Source organism: Thermobia domestica, chromosome 13, assembly GCF_964235325.1.
Source record: "Thermobia domestica chromosome 13, izTheDome1.hap1.1, whole genome shotgun sequence".
In the NCBI taxonomy this organism is placed as follows: Eukaryota; Metazoa; Arthropoda; class Insecta; order Zygentoma; family Lepismatidae; genus Thermobia; species Thermobia domestica.
This window is the reverse complement of record NC_137466.1, coordinates 145,708,746-145,722,268: the sequence shown is the minus strand read 5'-3', so window position 1 is coordinate 145,722,268 and position 13,523 is coordinate 145,708,746. Positions and strand designations below refer to the sequence as shown.

Sequence of the window (13,523 nt, the reverse complement as noted above, 5' to 3'; positions counted from 1 at the left end):
CCATGAGTTCTCTCTTTCGGTTCAGATTGCATTTAGGGCTCAGTTACATTTTCTGCATTCTCCAAAACAAACTTCATTAGGTCGTTGCATTTCGACTGAAGGACATGTTTCGTTACTTCTACTGCTGTGTTAATCACTTCAGCGCGCTGATATTACTTTTCTATAATTATTTGGAAAAATGTTCTGTCAATCAAAATATTTAAAGGACAAGTAGCCAAAGAATGTGGAAAACATCACCAGAAGATCAGTAACTTTAATACCTGGCTCGTTTCTTTCGTGAGAAATTTCCGTCAGACTGTTCTCTGACACTTCAATATTGTTTAATATTGATTATATTTATTTCGTCCAGTCCATGTAGTTGGACACGCGTTTCGGATAAGGTCCATACAAATTTGCATTCCGAGAATTACACGCAAACATTTAGGAGAAAGCCTGATTAAATTGTGGCCCTCCACGCACAAATTTAATGCTTCTCGTAGAGACCTGCATGGGCCAAATTTTTCGGCCCGATAAGTTTTTTAAAATTCTTGGCCGACCCCGGCCCGATAATTTTTTTTTAAAAAAAAATTAGCTCAAGCCCCAATCTTTCTCAAAATCTAGTATTAAACTTGACCTAACCCTCAGACCTAGAAAATGTTTCTTTTTCTAAACTCTGGTTCACAACCTGATGCTTGCCTCCAGAATCGTATCATTGCCTCCTAGAACTTTGTCATCGAGAGAACAAAAACTCCATTTCCTGTAACAAAAATCTAACTTAATTGATTTTTAGCATAAAGTGAAGATGGCAATATTGTTTAGCGACAGGCAAAACTTTCCCACCCCTTCTTGGCATATTTTGGGTTCAGTCAAGGTCAGAGCTCAATTTACCGCGCAATGCCTGCAATCCTCTATAGTGAAAGTGGAGCCGCTAAGCAACACAAACTGTAAATAGCTATTGCATTCTGTGTAACATTTTTCACGGGCACACTTCTTCAACGTTTAACTTTATTCCAATTATCGTTTAACGAAGGTCAATAATTATTAAAGAATTGCAATTAATCGGGCCCCAGCCTGGCCCGACCTGAAGAGAAATCAGTGTCGGCCTGTCCCAAAGAAATAACAGTTGGCCCACCCAAGCTCCCGACCCGTGCAGGTCTCTAGCTTCTCGTATTGAGGAACAATGAGGGAACGCATCATGAAGCAGGCCCGCAACCAGCCACTGAGGTTTGATGGGGTCATGAATAAGTTAGGGGGGCTGTCGTTAAAAATTATCTTACAAATATCTTTTTTTTCGTATTGATGGCATTTTGTATTGAAGTCTGGGAGGCCACGAAAAATTTAGGGGGAGCCAGGCCCCCCTCTAGTTGCGGGCCTGTCATGAAGACATTGAAGGACGTGTGCAGAACACTTGGAATCTTTCGCAGATGCGAGCACTAATGCCACTTATAGTTCCTGACATAGCTGCTCCATCATATGCATGTCCGCAACAATTTTCAATCTCTAGACCACATCTAAGTACAGCATCACATATTACATTGGTTAAAATTACTTATTTTGTCATTCAGACTTACTATTCCCATAAAATCTTCATGAATATAATGTTTCTTTAACCACCCACCTGATAGACAGGGAGAATTGTTCACATCTTGATACTATATCACTGGTTTCATCGAAAATGAGTCAACTATTTTGTATTTTGGCGACGAAACTATTTTCTATAACACACGTCTGTAAATAAGGTTCAAAAATTTCATTCAGAATGTCATGAGAGAGATTTTTTGTAGCATGTTTAAAATGCTTGGCTCACCTTCCCCTACCTCTCAACATTCTGTCAAGTTCCCTTCATCAGAATACCCCTTATTTCAAGCCCTTGGTTTGCTAAATAACCCAAAGATGATGTAAATAACTGCTAAGCTTTTGATGATCGGAAACTTGATGACTTAATGCACACGATATAGGACATTATAGATTCCATATGTCAAGCGCATCTATCCTGAGCCTTAAATGATTTTACGACTTTTCTAGGCTCCAAAACCCATATTTATGAAAACTGGATCCGCTTTCAAAGACTTAAGAGCAATGAGACTCAATTTTCTACTTTTTGGAGAACTGGAAACAGTGTTACTGTTTAGGCAAAAGCAACCACTTGTGTTTTTTAAACCACTTCTTTTGAAATGTTCTTGTCTGGTTTTACAAGTCAAAGAAGTCAAAATTTAATGGTTAAAACTCACTACAGTTATTACTGACACTATTTATACACATCACTTTTCTTCTACTTGTCTGAATTTGTTTCTTCTTCAACTTTGTATGGACGAGTGTTCGCCCTTACTGTGTTTTATTTTTTGAATAAAGGATTAGTGTAGAAGTGTATATAAATACGTATCGTGTGTTATATATTTATAATTTTTTCTTGGTTATTGTTTACTTATTTGTATGTGTATATCTGCTTAAACTGTGTATTTCTTGCTTGGATTTCTTTCAGCTTTATTTAAGGAACTCAACATTCAAGTTTTTTTCTATATAGTTTTTTCTTAGTGATCGATAGAATTTTAGGGATAACTTTGAAGTCTAAAACAAAATATGCTATACGAAAACAGTATTTTTATTAGGTTTATCTCGATTGCATTTTTTAGAGGAGGAGGTAATTTTTTCATATGTATTCTAGACTGATCAACACCAAGCACTGGAGATTTTAAGCTTGAAAGAGAATATATAAGATTGCATCAAAATCCAATAATTTTTATAGTAAGTTATCGTGAAAACTTATTTTCTTATCACATGGTATATATGCAAAAACTTCCCCCCCCCCCTTCAACAATGGTCAACGTACTGTGACTAATTGTACTGTTTCGGTGATCTCGTGACACTTTCCTCAACAGATTCATGTAACTCGCATCTCAGAATTGCATCTTGCATCATTTTCGTAAATTCCATGCATTGGAATCTTTTAAAAGCGTTCTTTTTATCAAAGATTTATGTAGAAATCTTTTATGAACACTTAATGTAATTTTGTGCTAGGTTTGTAGACATTTTGCTCATTTCTAACAGGACTTTAAGATGTCATGATCTTAAATCTATGTTAACGTTTAAGACAAACAATCTGATTGGAAAGTTTCAACAATCCCACCTCCAAATTACCAGCGTACTTTGTATGATATGGTCCAGACAAATGATCAGCAAATGTAGGTACCAAGTGTATTTATGACTAATAATATTTACCAATATATTTTTTTAATGAACTGATGAAATACTTGCTTTTCATTAATACAATTGAGATCAGGTAGAAGAGTAAAACACTCGTTAGCAAGTGTGAGTCTCACGTGTTTTGTGATATCATTTCCAAACATAAACATTGTAACCCTGGAGCTGAGCAATTTCCCAACTACACGGATGTATGCAAGGATACTAATACTTTTAGTTTTAGAAGAAAGCGTTGTAAACTTCCCCCCCTGAGAAACTGTGCAAATTTCAGTAGAGCTACATCTAACTTCAGGATTCAATTACTTTGCGAAAATAATAATAATAATAATAATGCTTGGAATATGTAGTAATTTTAAACCGTGGTGTTTTGATTGAAATAAGAGCGTAGCCACTTCCTTCTTGATCTGGATAACTGTTTGCAATCGTTATGTTTAATGTTGGAAACTATGTGAAATCATAAGCATTCCTACAATAACATTTCTTTCATTCAATAGCGCCAACTTTGGGCTACTAATTTTCGCCCTTCAAATACCTTTCAAGGAGTACTGTTTCTAGTATGATTTAATAGTATAGCTACCACACTATAACTAATTGATATGTTTATTCATTTTTTCATAAGTTAATACTAATAAGTAGTTATGTGAAGCACATGTAGGTTTGTATTCATCAAGAGACAAAAGCTGCTATAATTAGTTGTAATATGTGCTATTTTATTTATAATGTTACTTATACAGTATAAGAAAAAGTATAGTGCAATTTACATATATGTACACAAAGTTAGTTTCTCCACATACGTCCTCAAACACACAAACTCACTCATGCATGACTATTTATCACAATAATAATATTAATACAAAATACTGGACTTTTCTGAACAATGCCTCATTTTTATATATATAAATATAGAATTCCAATACAAAATCAATTTAAGAACTTTTTCAATACAATAAATTTGAAGTTTCAGTACATTATGGTACTAAATAAAAATAATAAAAAGATAGTTCTCTCTCTATCTGTACATATAAAGGAAAAATATTTAAGTCTTTCTGAATTCTATGGCATGCTTTCATCATATTCTCAATATTTAAAAAGGAAAAATAAAAAGATACGTACGGTATTTTAAATCTTTTTTAAAAAAAAGAAAAATATACATACACAGAAGACAGGTAAATTACAAGAACAAGTAAAACGGTAACGAACACAGAAAATGGTTTCGAAAATCCTCTTTAGTGAGGTGGTGATGCATTTCCGTTTTGTGGCACGCCATTTTCACCATTTTGGCCATTCTGAGAGGAACCATTTTGAAAGAACGCTGCCTTTTCTTTAAACGCCATTCTCCTTTGTCTTCGCTCTTCCTCTTCTCGCTTCTTTTCTTCCTTTTCTTGCCGGATTTCCTCTTCGAACTTGTTGCTTCGCCTCAACTCTTCAATCTAAATAATAATAAAAAAAATGTGTTAAAATAAAAATCAAATTATACAATAAATTATCGAAAGTATATAAGGATGAAAATTTAATTCAATGAAGTCCTTTTAAAATATAGCTCAAAAATGCACATGTTTCACACATATAACTATTCAAATCCCTAAACATTTGCTCATGCAATGGCAGAACTTCGGATTTCCTTCATAAAAATCTATTGAGTATCAATTAGATGGTAGTAGTCAGTATGGAAAGTGATGGAACAAGGCTCATATGTTACTGTAGAAGTTTTAGTTTATGATGAAGCAGTAAATGAAAGTCTATGTTGATGTGAATAGGAACGTTTAGGATGAAGAGTTTCGGAATTAGATAATACAGATCCCTCTTCAATCGAACCTAGGTTGTGTGGTATTCGCAAGAGGATCAGGGCTGCGAATAAATCAAGAAAGAGTGATATAGAGATTATAAAATTTGGCCTTTGTGATATTGTGAAGTTCATCTTTTATGTGACTTAGTCGACTGACATACTCCACTCAGTATTTTGAGAGACAATTATGATCTTACCAATGGAAGTTTACCTAAATAATACCCTTCTATGATACTGTATCTGTAAGGGGCTAAGTAGCTTCGTTTCATGCTGTTAAAATCTAGTTATACCTGTAAACGTACAGTTATCCTATAACCCACAATGTATATTAATCAAAATAAAAGGATAGTTCTCTAATTATTTAGAACACATACTGAAGGCACTACAAGCTACAAATTCAAAGCATGAGTGCGGTTGAACTTTTACACTGATGAAACTAAGAAAATTTGATGTGAGATTCTGTTATGGTGTATACAAAAGATATATATATCAGCAAACAAAATCTTAGAGAACGTTGAGTAATCGAACTGGCAGTTACACGATCGAACCCCTTCTATCTCCAACATTCTTGTTCCGACTTCTATTGATGAGCCATTCACGCTTGAAAGCTAAGTATGACGGGCGAGGGGGGGGGGGGGGGGAGGGGGAAGCGTACCTTTAATATCTTCTGTTCCGAACTACAGAAGTTTCTTAATTTATTAAACACTCGAGACTTAACTGGTGAGCAGCAAAACTCACGCGAAGTCTCATTCAAATTAAGATTAAATCTATTAAACAAATTACATATAGCGATGGTTTATGGTAAGGTTACCAGAGTCTATGTTTAGCAGGACAGGTCTTAGAACTTGACAGAACTTGGAATAGTAAGTTACATGTAAGAGCTATAGTGTACTTTTGATTTTTTTTTTTTTTTTTTTTTTTCACTGAAACTGGCTATATTGTCTACGTCAATAGACAATTGAATGGCGCAATGAGCAAAAGAGCGTTAGTAGTAGTGAAGATGTGAGAATTAAACTGTTTTAGTTTGTACACAGTGTTATATTGTATTGATTCAATTTATAATAAAAGACAGTGTAATACTATTTTGTCAATTTTGCTGGAAAAATCTGGTTTTAATAGTTTCTTAAATCTGTCCTGGTTTTAGAATTTTCACTCATCAATATGTAATAATTTCTTAGAGAAGAGACAGGGGAACGTAGGGTTATCTTCTGTGCATCTTGTTAAACATTCACTTTATTTTGAAAAAAAACTCGTAATTCTTATCTATATATAGATTGACAAATAAATGTAAATCATGTTTTAAAGTTTGCATCTTAACATACTATTTTACAATAATAAGTTCTACTGTATTATTAGCTATTAACAAAAATAAATAAATGAAAGATTATTATTGTAAATAAAAAGATATGTGGGCGAGTATAAATCATGCGTAGTTTGACAAAATCGAGATGATTATTATGTTTTTTTTAAACCTAAAACTTGATGTCATACGATAACTACATCATCTAGAGTCTTTTTGTTTCAAGTGTTCCATGCTGGTGCTGCTGTTGATGTATGTTTTCCTGTATCTCCCTCGAAAGAGAAGGGACAAGTTGCTTTTGCAGAGATCCTTCAATAGCTGGAAGTGCATGGGATGGCCAGATTAACGGGCTTGGTTGTGTACTTACTTGATAGCTATTCTAAGTAGCCTACGATCTTAACTCGTCAAGACTAAATGACAAATTGGCAACACAAACTAGGTCGTTCACTTCTTTCCCCAAAGCAAAGGGATGGTTCCCTTCGAAAGAGGGCACAGGGGTGAGGCCGATGTATGTTTCACATATTTTCCGAGGGCACACTTAAAATAGGAAAGCTCTAAGATGAAACTGATACTGAAGTATCTCCAAGCTTTTCGTATCGACTATAGCAATATAGCAGTACACAGTGTAATTAACGAAGTACACACAGAATTAATAATGTAACTTCTTAAACTTTAATTTTTTAAAAACTATAATATCCAAAGATATGACATACGGTATATGAATCAATAGATAACATCAAGCTGAACAAAATGAGGGGAAATTCTTATGTGTACTTTTCGAGAAAAACATTTTTAGGGCCATAAAAATTAGTCGTTCGTTGTCAATAACATACTTTTTAATTCTGCTGGAATAGATAATTTACTGGATATTAAAAAAAAAGAAAAAGAAAAAACTTAAGTAGCATATTCTTTCTTCTAACGGTGACGCATAGTTCTACCAGTGACGTAATACTACTTGTAATTTATTAAATGTAAATCATGTTTGACAAATTCATTTTTCTACAAGTCAAAGAATTAAAAGAAATCTTAAGATGGGTAGCTCGATTTGAAGAACAAGATTGTAACTACCCTGCATGTAATGCGCTTTTGGAAGGTAAATGGAAGAAGCTTCTCGATATGGATTTTTTTTTTTAAATTTAATTCTATTAACGAAGATATTATATTTATGAAGCTTTGAGTATATCATGTTCAGAACTGTGTTTTACATCGTAAAGTCTACTACGTAATTTAATAACTACGTTCTGGGCTGTTAAAGATATACTGGCTAAATTTCAATTATTTAAATTAAAGTTCCTCGGATGGATTAGGAAACAAAGGCTTACACTCAAATTATCACTACACGAAATGTTAAAGAACTAACCACTCTAGTTTTAACTTCCCACTAATAAATATTATTGTTGAATGTGGCCACACGAGTATATGCTGCATGCAAGAAAAATTATAAAATGTGTACTTAAAATATATATATGTATGTTTAAAAATGAAATCGTGGACAATTACAACGAAATTGTCTTTTAAAGTATATAGACAGCTGATACAAATTTCTCACATACTTTGGCCTCAAAGAAGGTTTTGGCTCCACCAACTCCAACTTCTTCCACGTCAATTTCTGTTAGGGCTGCCAATTGACTCAGACCACTTTCTTCAATGAGTTCTCCAGCTTTAGCTTTTCTGTAGATTAATAAAAACTGAAAAAAAAAAGAAGGTAATTAGTACGTACGAATTAAAGCGTGTTACAAAACATTCTAATGATTTACTTTTCTTTATACAATAAAATATTGAAGAAAAAGCAATATCGAAGTTGGAAAATATGCAACCCATTACATAATTTACTATTTTAAAAAGAAATATAAATAAGTATCGTATACGTAATGTTTATTACGTAATATCGTAGTTTGTGATCTCTAGGTTATGATTATACAGCGTGGCCCAAAAGTAGGTATACAGCACCGTACTGATTAGCTCATTGCATTTTATATCATTTCTTATTGTTATCCATAAGGTAGACTTAGTTTCTTCATTATTTGTTCTTAATGTATTTTTACTTACATCTTAAGCTCGGAAGAGCCGAAGCAAATAAAGCCATAAACTAGAATGTTATACTTGATCACTATATTAATTCCTCGAAAGCACGAGTTACCTTGTTTAGCCCGTCGTTAGTTGCAGTAGTCGAAATCAAATAGATGGTCGCAGATGAGCGCTACTCTCGCCTCTTGCTTTTAGCCCTGTGGCAACTCTCAAGTTTAATTCATATTTCTTATACTTGCATAAAAAGGTAACATAGTGCTCTCTTGCAAGTAAGACTGAGGAAAACAAATTATCCATTGTAATATTGTGTTCACTGTTCAGAATTTGCTGTGCCAGTCATTTTATTACACTGTTGGATGAGTTACAAAGTACCAACAGTTTATCAGGTTGTTGTTCCACATATTGTATTTTTTATTATTATATTTATTTATTTATTTATTTATTTATTTATTAGGTATTGCATGTAGATTTACTTTATTTTTATTACGTTCAACAATGATTCTGCAAAGTAGATTGTCAACTATTTAGACTTACCTGTGCTGGCAACACTTCGGCTGAGTGGAAAGAGTCCACAAATTATCGGGAGTACAATCTATCTGCATTATATATAGGGTTATTCCATTTGCAAACATGCCCCCCCCCCAAAAAAAAAAAAACTCAGAACCCTGGCTACGTCCCTGAGCAGAGGTATAATGAATAGTTATTGGAGCAAAATAAAATACGTGAGTGCCTCGGTTACCAGCGACCAATGACGGGTTAACAGTAACTTTGTGAATTCTGGATTAGGATGGACAATTTATCTTCAAATGCCCTTCTAACTTTTAAAATAATATATTTAAAAAATGCTGAACTTTTATACGATGCAAATACCGACAAATTGAACATTGTTCGACATACTCTGCAATACCACCAAATTATCAGTGTTGCCAACACAAAACTTATTTTATTTTAAATGGCAGGCTATTCCATATTTTAAATCTATACATATTACGTCAGACTATTTTACATATTACACGAAAATAATTTATTATTCACTGTTTCGAACTGACACTGGCAATTCACATCAAAAGTAGCTTAATTTTGATTATCATAATATGACGTGTTTCGAGTCAATAGAAGCAAAATTACTAGAAATTGAAAGTTTAACTTTTTCAGAAGAAAAGATTTTATTTCGAGAGACTGCTTAGTTAAATATCACGATTTTCAATAGATAAAGACCATAATATGGTTTACAGGAATTTGATATCTCAAATGGTTCCGGAGATGTATGTAATTGTGAGAACTCGTCGTAATTACAACTACCGAACACATTTTCTCTAATGTTACAGAAGCAAAGGAAAGAAATAATACCCCACTATAAAAATCTCCTATAATTGGCACCATTATGAGTTTTATGTCTTTTGAAAATTATGCGTGATTGTATTATTCTATAAGTAGTTACCTAAACACTTTTTTGAAATAAAATCTTTCGAGGAAAGTATAGCCTATTTTCAATTCCTTATAACTTTGTTTTATTCATTCGAAATCCGTCATATTATGATCATAATTAGTATTAGACACTAAAATATTTTGTATGCGCATTGGTCTGTCTGTCTTACTTGCATTATTACTGCTGTAGGGGCCGTTAAAATTGAGATGTTTGCGATATTTTGTATCTTCAGTTTGAAACGCTGTAATACAGGTGTTACTTCAAATTTGCGTGTAATATGTGTATTTGAAATATAATAATCTCACCAAGTACCATTTGAAATATACAATTTCATGTAGGTATGTAAGGTAAACCAACACTGTTAATTCGGCGGTATTGCAGAGTTTTCAAAACAATATCCTTGTATCGATAATGGTAATGTACAGAATTTTAGCGTTGTCTGTCTATTAGTTTAAAAGCTACAAATACATTTCAAGATAGATATATATATATATATATATATATATATATATATATATATATATATATTCTACTCTGTAAATGTAGTGATCTTTTTTGTTCTTTGTTTTCACCTTATTTTGCAAAATAAGAAAAAGAAAAATGAGATGTAAAGTCTGAACCGGAGGCCACACGCCGTATCTTACACTTATAGTTTTGAATGTGTCAGCAAGAAAAGTTTTGTAGTAGTTGTTGTAGGTCTAGTAAGAATTGCTATTGAATCACTGGCTAGCAGCCACGTTTATTTTATTAATTAATTAATTAATTAATTAATTTATTTATTTATTTATTTATTTATGTTACTTATTCTTAGTAATTTTTCTAGGGAGTATCAGTGTAAGCCGTAAGTACGGATATTCCACCAAAATCAGAAAAAAAACTTTGGATAAAATAAGATTTTGAATTAACATACTCCCTGCATATATGTTCTAATTCAAAAATTAGTTTATTAAAATGTTTTAAAGAAAGTTTAGGAAGGGCACAATACAGTATTTTTTTCTTCTTTCTTTCCGAGCACCTATAGGTTAACCAACAGAACAGTGGATTAAAAGGTTGTTTGTCATCTCTTAGTGCATTTGCATTAGGAACTACAATTTAACAGTTTCAGGTTAACATACTCAAAACTCGTTACACTACATAGAAATAAATTTCTACAATAAACTTGCAAATTCCGTGAAACAAATTTAGTTCAGAAAACAATTTTCGTTAAACACTGTTCTACAACATAGTAAAACACTTTCAATCATACCTATGTAAGACCAATATTATATTATATATATATATATATATATATATATATATATATATATATATATATATATATATATATATATATATATATATATATATATATATATATATATATATAATATATTACACTTGTGTGTTAAGAGCGAATTAATTTTTAACAATGTATGTTATTTTCAATTGCATGTGCACAGTGGCGCTGAGCCGTAACAATCGGCGGTGCAACGCACCGGCGCTCTGCACCACCTGTTTCAAGCTCAAATCTTGCTTATTACTGAGTGAAATTTCAGATTAGTAGCCAACTTTATTGCCCCCTCTCCTATTATTAAAATACAAATAATGTTCAAAAAGTACAGTTTCATTTAAATATTAAAACTGCTTGCATTGTACAATACACAGTGCCTTTCAGATAGCCAGCTTAGGTTGGGTCCTTGAATGCAGAATAGAAGCAGTCACTGGAACGATGGCGAAACAAACTATTATTATACTTATTAGATTTCCAAACTACACTATGCATAAATGTCGGTAGTCTTACAGAAAGGTTTGTTCATTCGTCTGTCTGTAGATAGGTGTCAGAAGAAAAAAACTAAGGGATATCGAAAAGTCGTTTATTGCCTTCAATTCAGCATCCCAAAAATAGGTTCCATTTCCTCCATTAACCCTTTATACAAACTGAAATTGGTTCAAATTTACCATTTCCGGTTTCAATGTATCGTCATAGAACAGAAATGGTAATAGATGTGGCAAACTGTTCTCTGCAATCGATTCAGGGTCTTAAGAGAACACATCGTCACAGCCTGCAGTGGTTGAAATTTATAGTAATTCCGATTTCAAGTCTGATTTCCATATAGCAAGAACGGTAAGAGATATAGAAAAGTTTTCTTATAATTGATTCAGCGTCCCAAGAATAGGTTCCATCTTCTTTAAATCTCTATACAAACTGGAAGTGGTTCAAATTAACCATTTCCGGTTTGAACATTTATCGCCATAGAATGAAACAGTAAGGGATAGTGAGCAGACCTAATGGCTTTTTGATATGGATACAACGTCCGAGGAACAGATTCTATCTTTGATCTTATTACTCTATTGCAGCCAATAGTTCTAGATGTACTAGTTTCAAGTTTGAGAACTGAACTCGGATAGTTCGGAAGTCTACTGTAGTTTCACACTGTGAAACAGAACTCACTGGTTAAAACTTTATGAGAAGTTCCCACGTAACTATATGATTAGCGTACGCCCCTTAGGCGCGGGAGATTCCGGTTCAACTCCCAGTGGGAGCTCATTTTGTTTGGATCTCAAGTTAGGATGTAGGTCCACGACTGATATAGCCTCGCTGCTGAAAGGAACGCTGAATTCAAGTCCAACCAATCAAAACTATGCGTAATTGTCTTTGTTGAAATCAAAGGATCTCTCTCAACATTGGCTTAGTTTTAGTCGTGCTACCCGCTCATGTAACACCTACAAAATGTTGATTTAAAACATGGTGTATCTTCTAACGAAGTCATGAACTTAGTCTCTAGGGTGGAAAAATACACAATTCAATCAATCTATTATATATTAATTTGCACATTATTTCTTTCTATGGTACGTCAAAGTTTTAATTTTATATTTCTCTCTAGTTTTTTCAATGTCTAACTCTTGCCGTGAAAGCTTACAACAACGAATGAAGTTTGTTTGCATTAGGTAATTAGCTGTATATGCTGTGACTACAAAGAAAGACACTGTACATATCCCCATTTTTCAATTAGACAGTCCAAGACGATATTTCAATTTGTTGATAGGTCTGATGTCATCAAGTACAAAAGAAAACCACCATATAAAAACTGGACACAACTGCAATGACAACCAATTAATGTCCATGAATGGTATTGGTCCACTGGTGTTTGCCCTCGATTAACATCAAGTTGATGACTTGAAATGACTATTTCCCTTGTTAAAGCGCAGTGCATTAAAGAAAGAAAAAGTTCTTAAGAAGAATACATTACAAAACATTGTAAACACTGCGAATTCAAAAATTGTATGTCTGAGACGTGAAAGTACTGACAAAACAGGGTGTAACCACGGGAGGAATGAAGTGGAATCCCATTGAAGCACATCCTGGCCTCTCAAAATAGGGATTGTTCCTTTTGTGTTCACTAAACTGGTTTAATACTTACAGTAAATAAGAAGTGTTTATAGTAATAGAAAATGAAGACTTTTTTTTAAAAAAATACACACACCATTTCATTACATTAAAATAATTTAATCAACTGAAATTAATCATTCACTTTGTTATTCTCATTTGTTTAAGTGGATGCATACAATTGCTAATTTATCACTATACGTCACTATTGGTGTCTGAATTTAATCTGATTTTTTAAAAAAACATTTATACCTATTTACAAAAAAAAAAAAAATCTAACTTCCTCATAAATACACGATGTAATTTGTTAGAATCACAGGCTGTAGGAAATGTACCAACTTCACACAGTGCCAATATTTTTCGGCATAACAGTTAATATTTTCCGGCCCTCCCATTTTTTTGCGCAAGAACGAAAAGACGAGGCCAAAAGTTT

At 33.1% G+C, this 13,523-nt stretch overlaps 1 protein-coding gene across 1 annotated transcript in view; it reads right to left on the bottom strand.

The window, feature by feature from the left end:
• Positions 1 to 3,869: 3,869 nt before the first annotated feature.
• LOC145668617 (EF-hand domain-containing protein D2 homolog) overlaps positions 3,870 to 13,523 on the bottom strand; it is a 153,726-nt gene continuing 144,072 nt past the window's right edge. Inside the window, exons 3-4 of the mRNA XM_081736656.1 lie at positions 7,820 to 7,954; positions 3,870 to 4,610 (exon numbers count right to left, since the gene is read on the bottom strand). Coding sequence (XP_081592782.1) covers positions 4,407 to 4,610; positions 7,820 to 7,954 — 339 coding nt within the window. The 3' untranslated portion in view covers positions 3,870 to 4,406. The remainder of the gene's footprint in view (positions 4,611 to 7,819; positions 7,955 to 13,523) is intronic.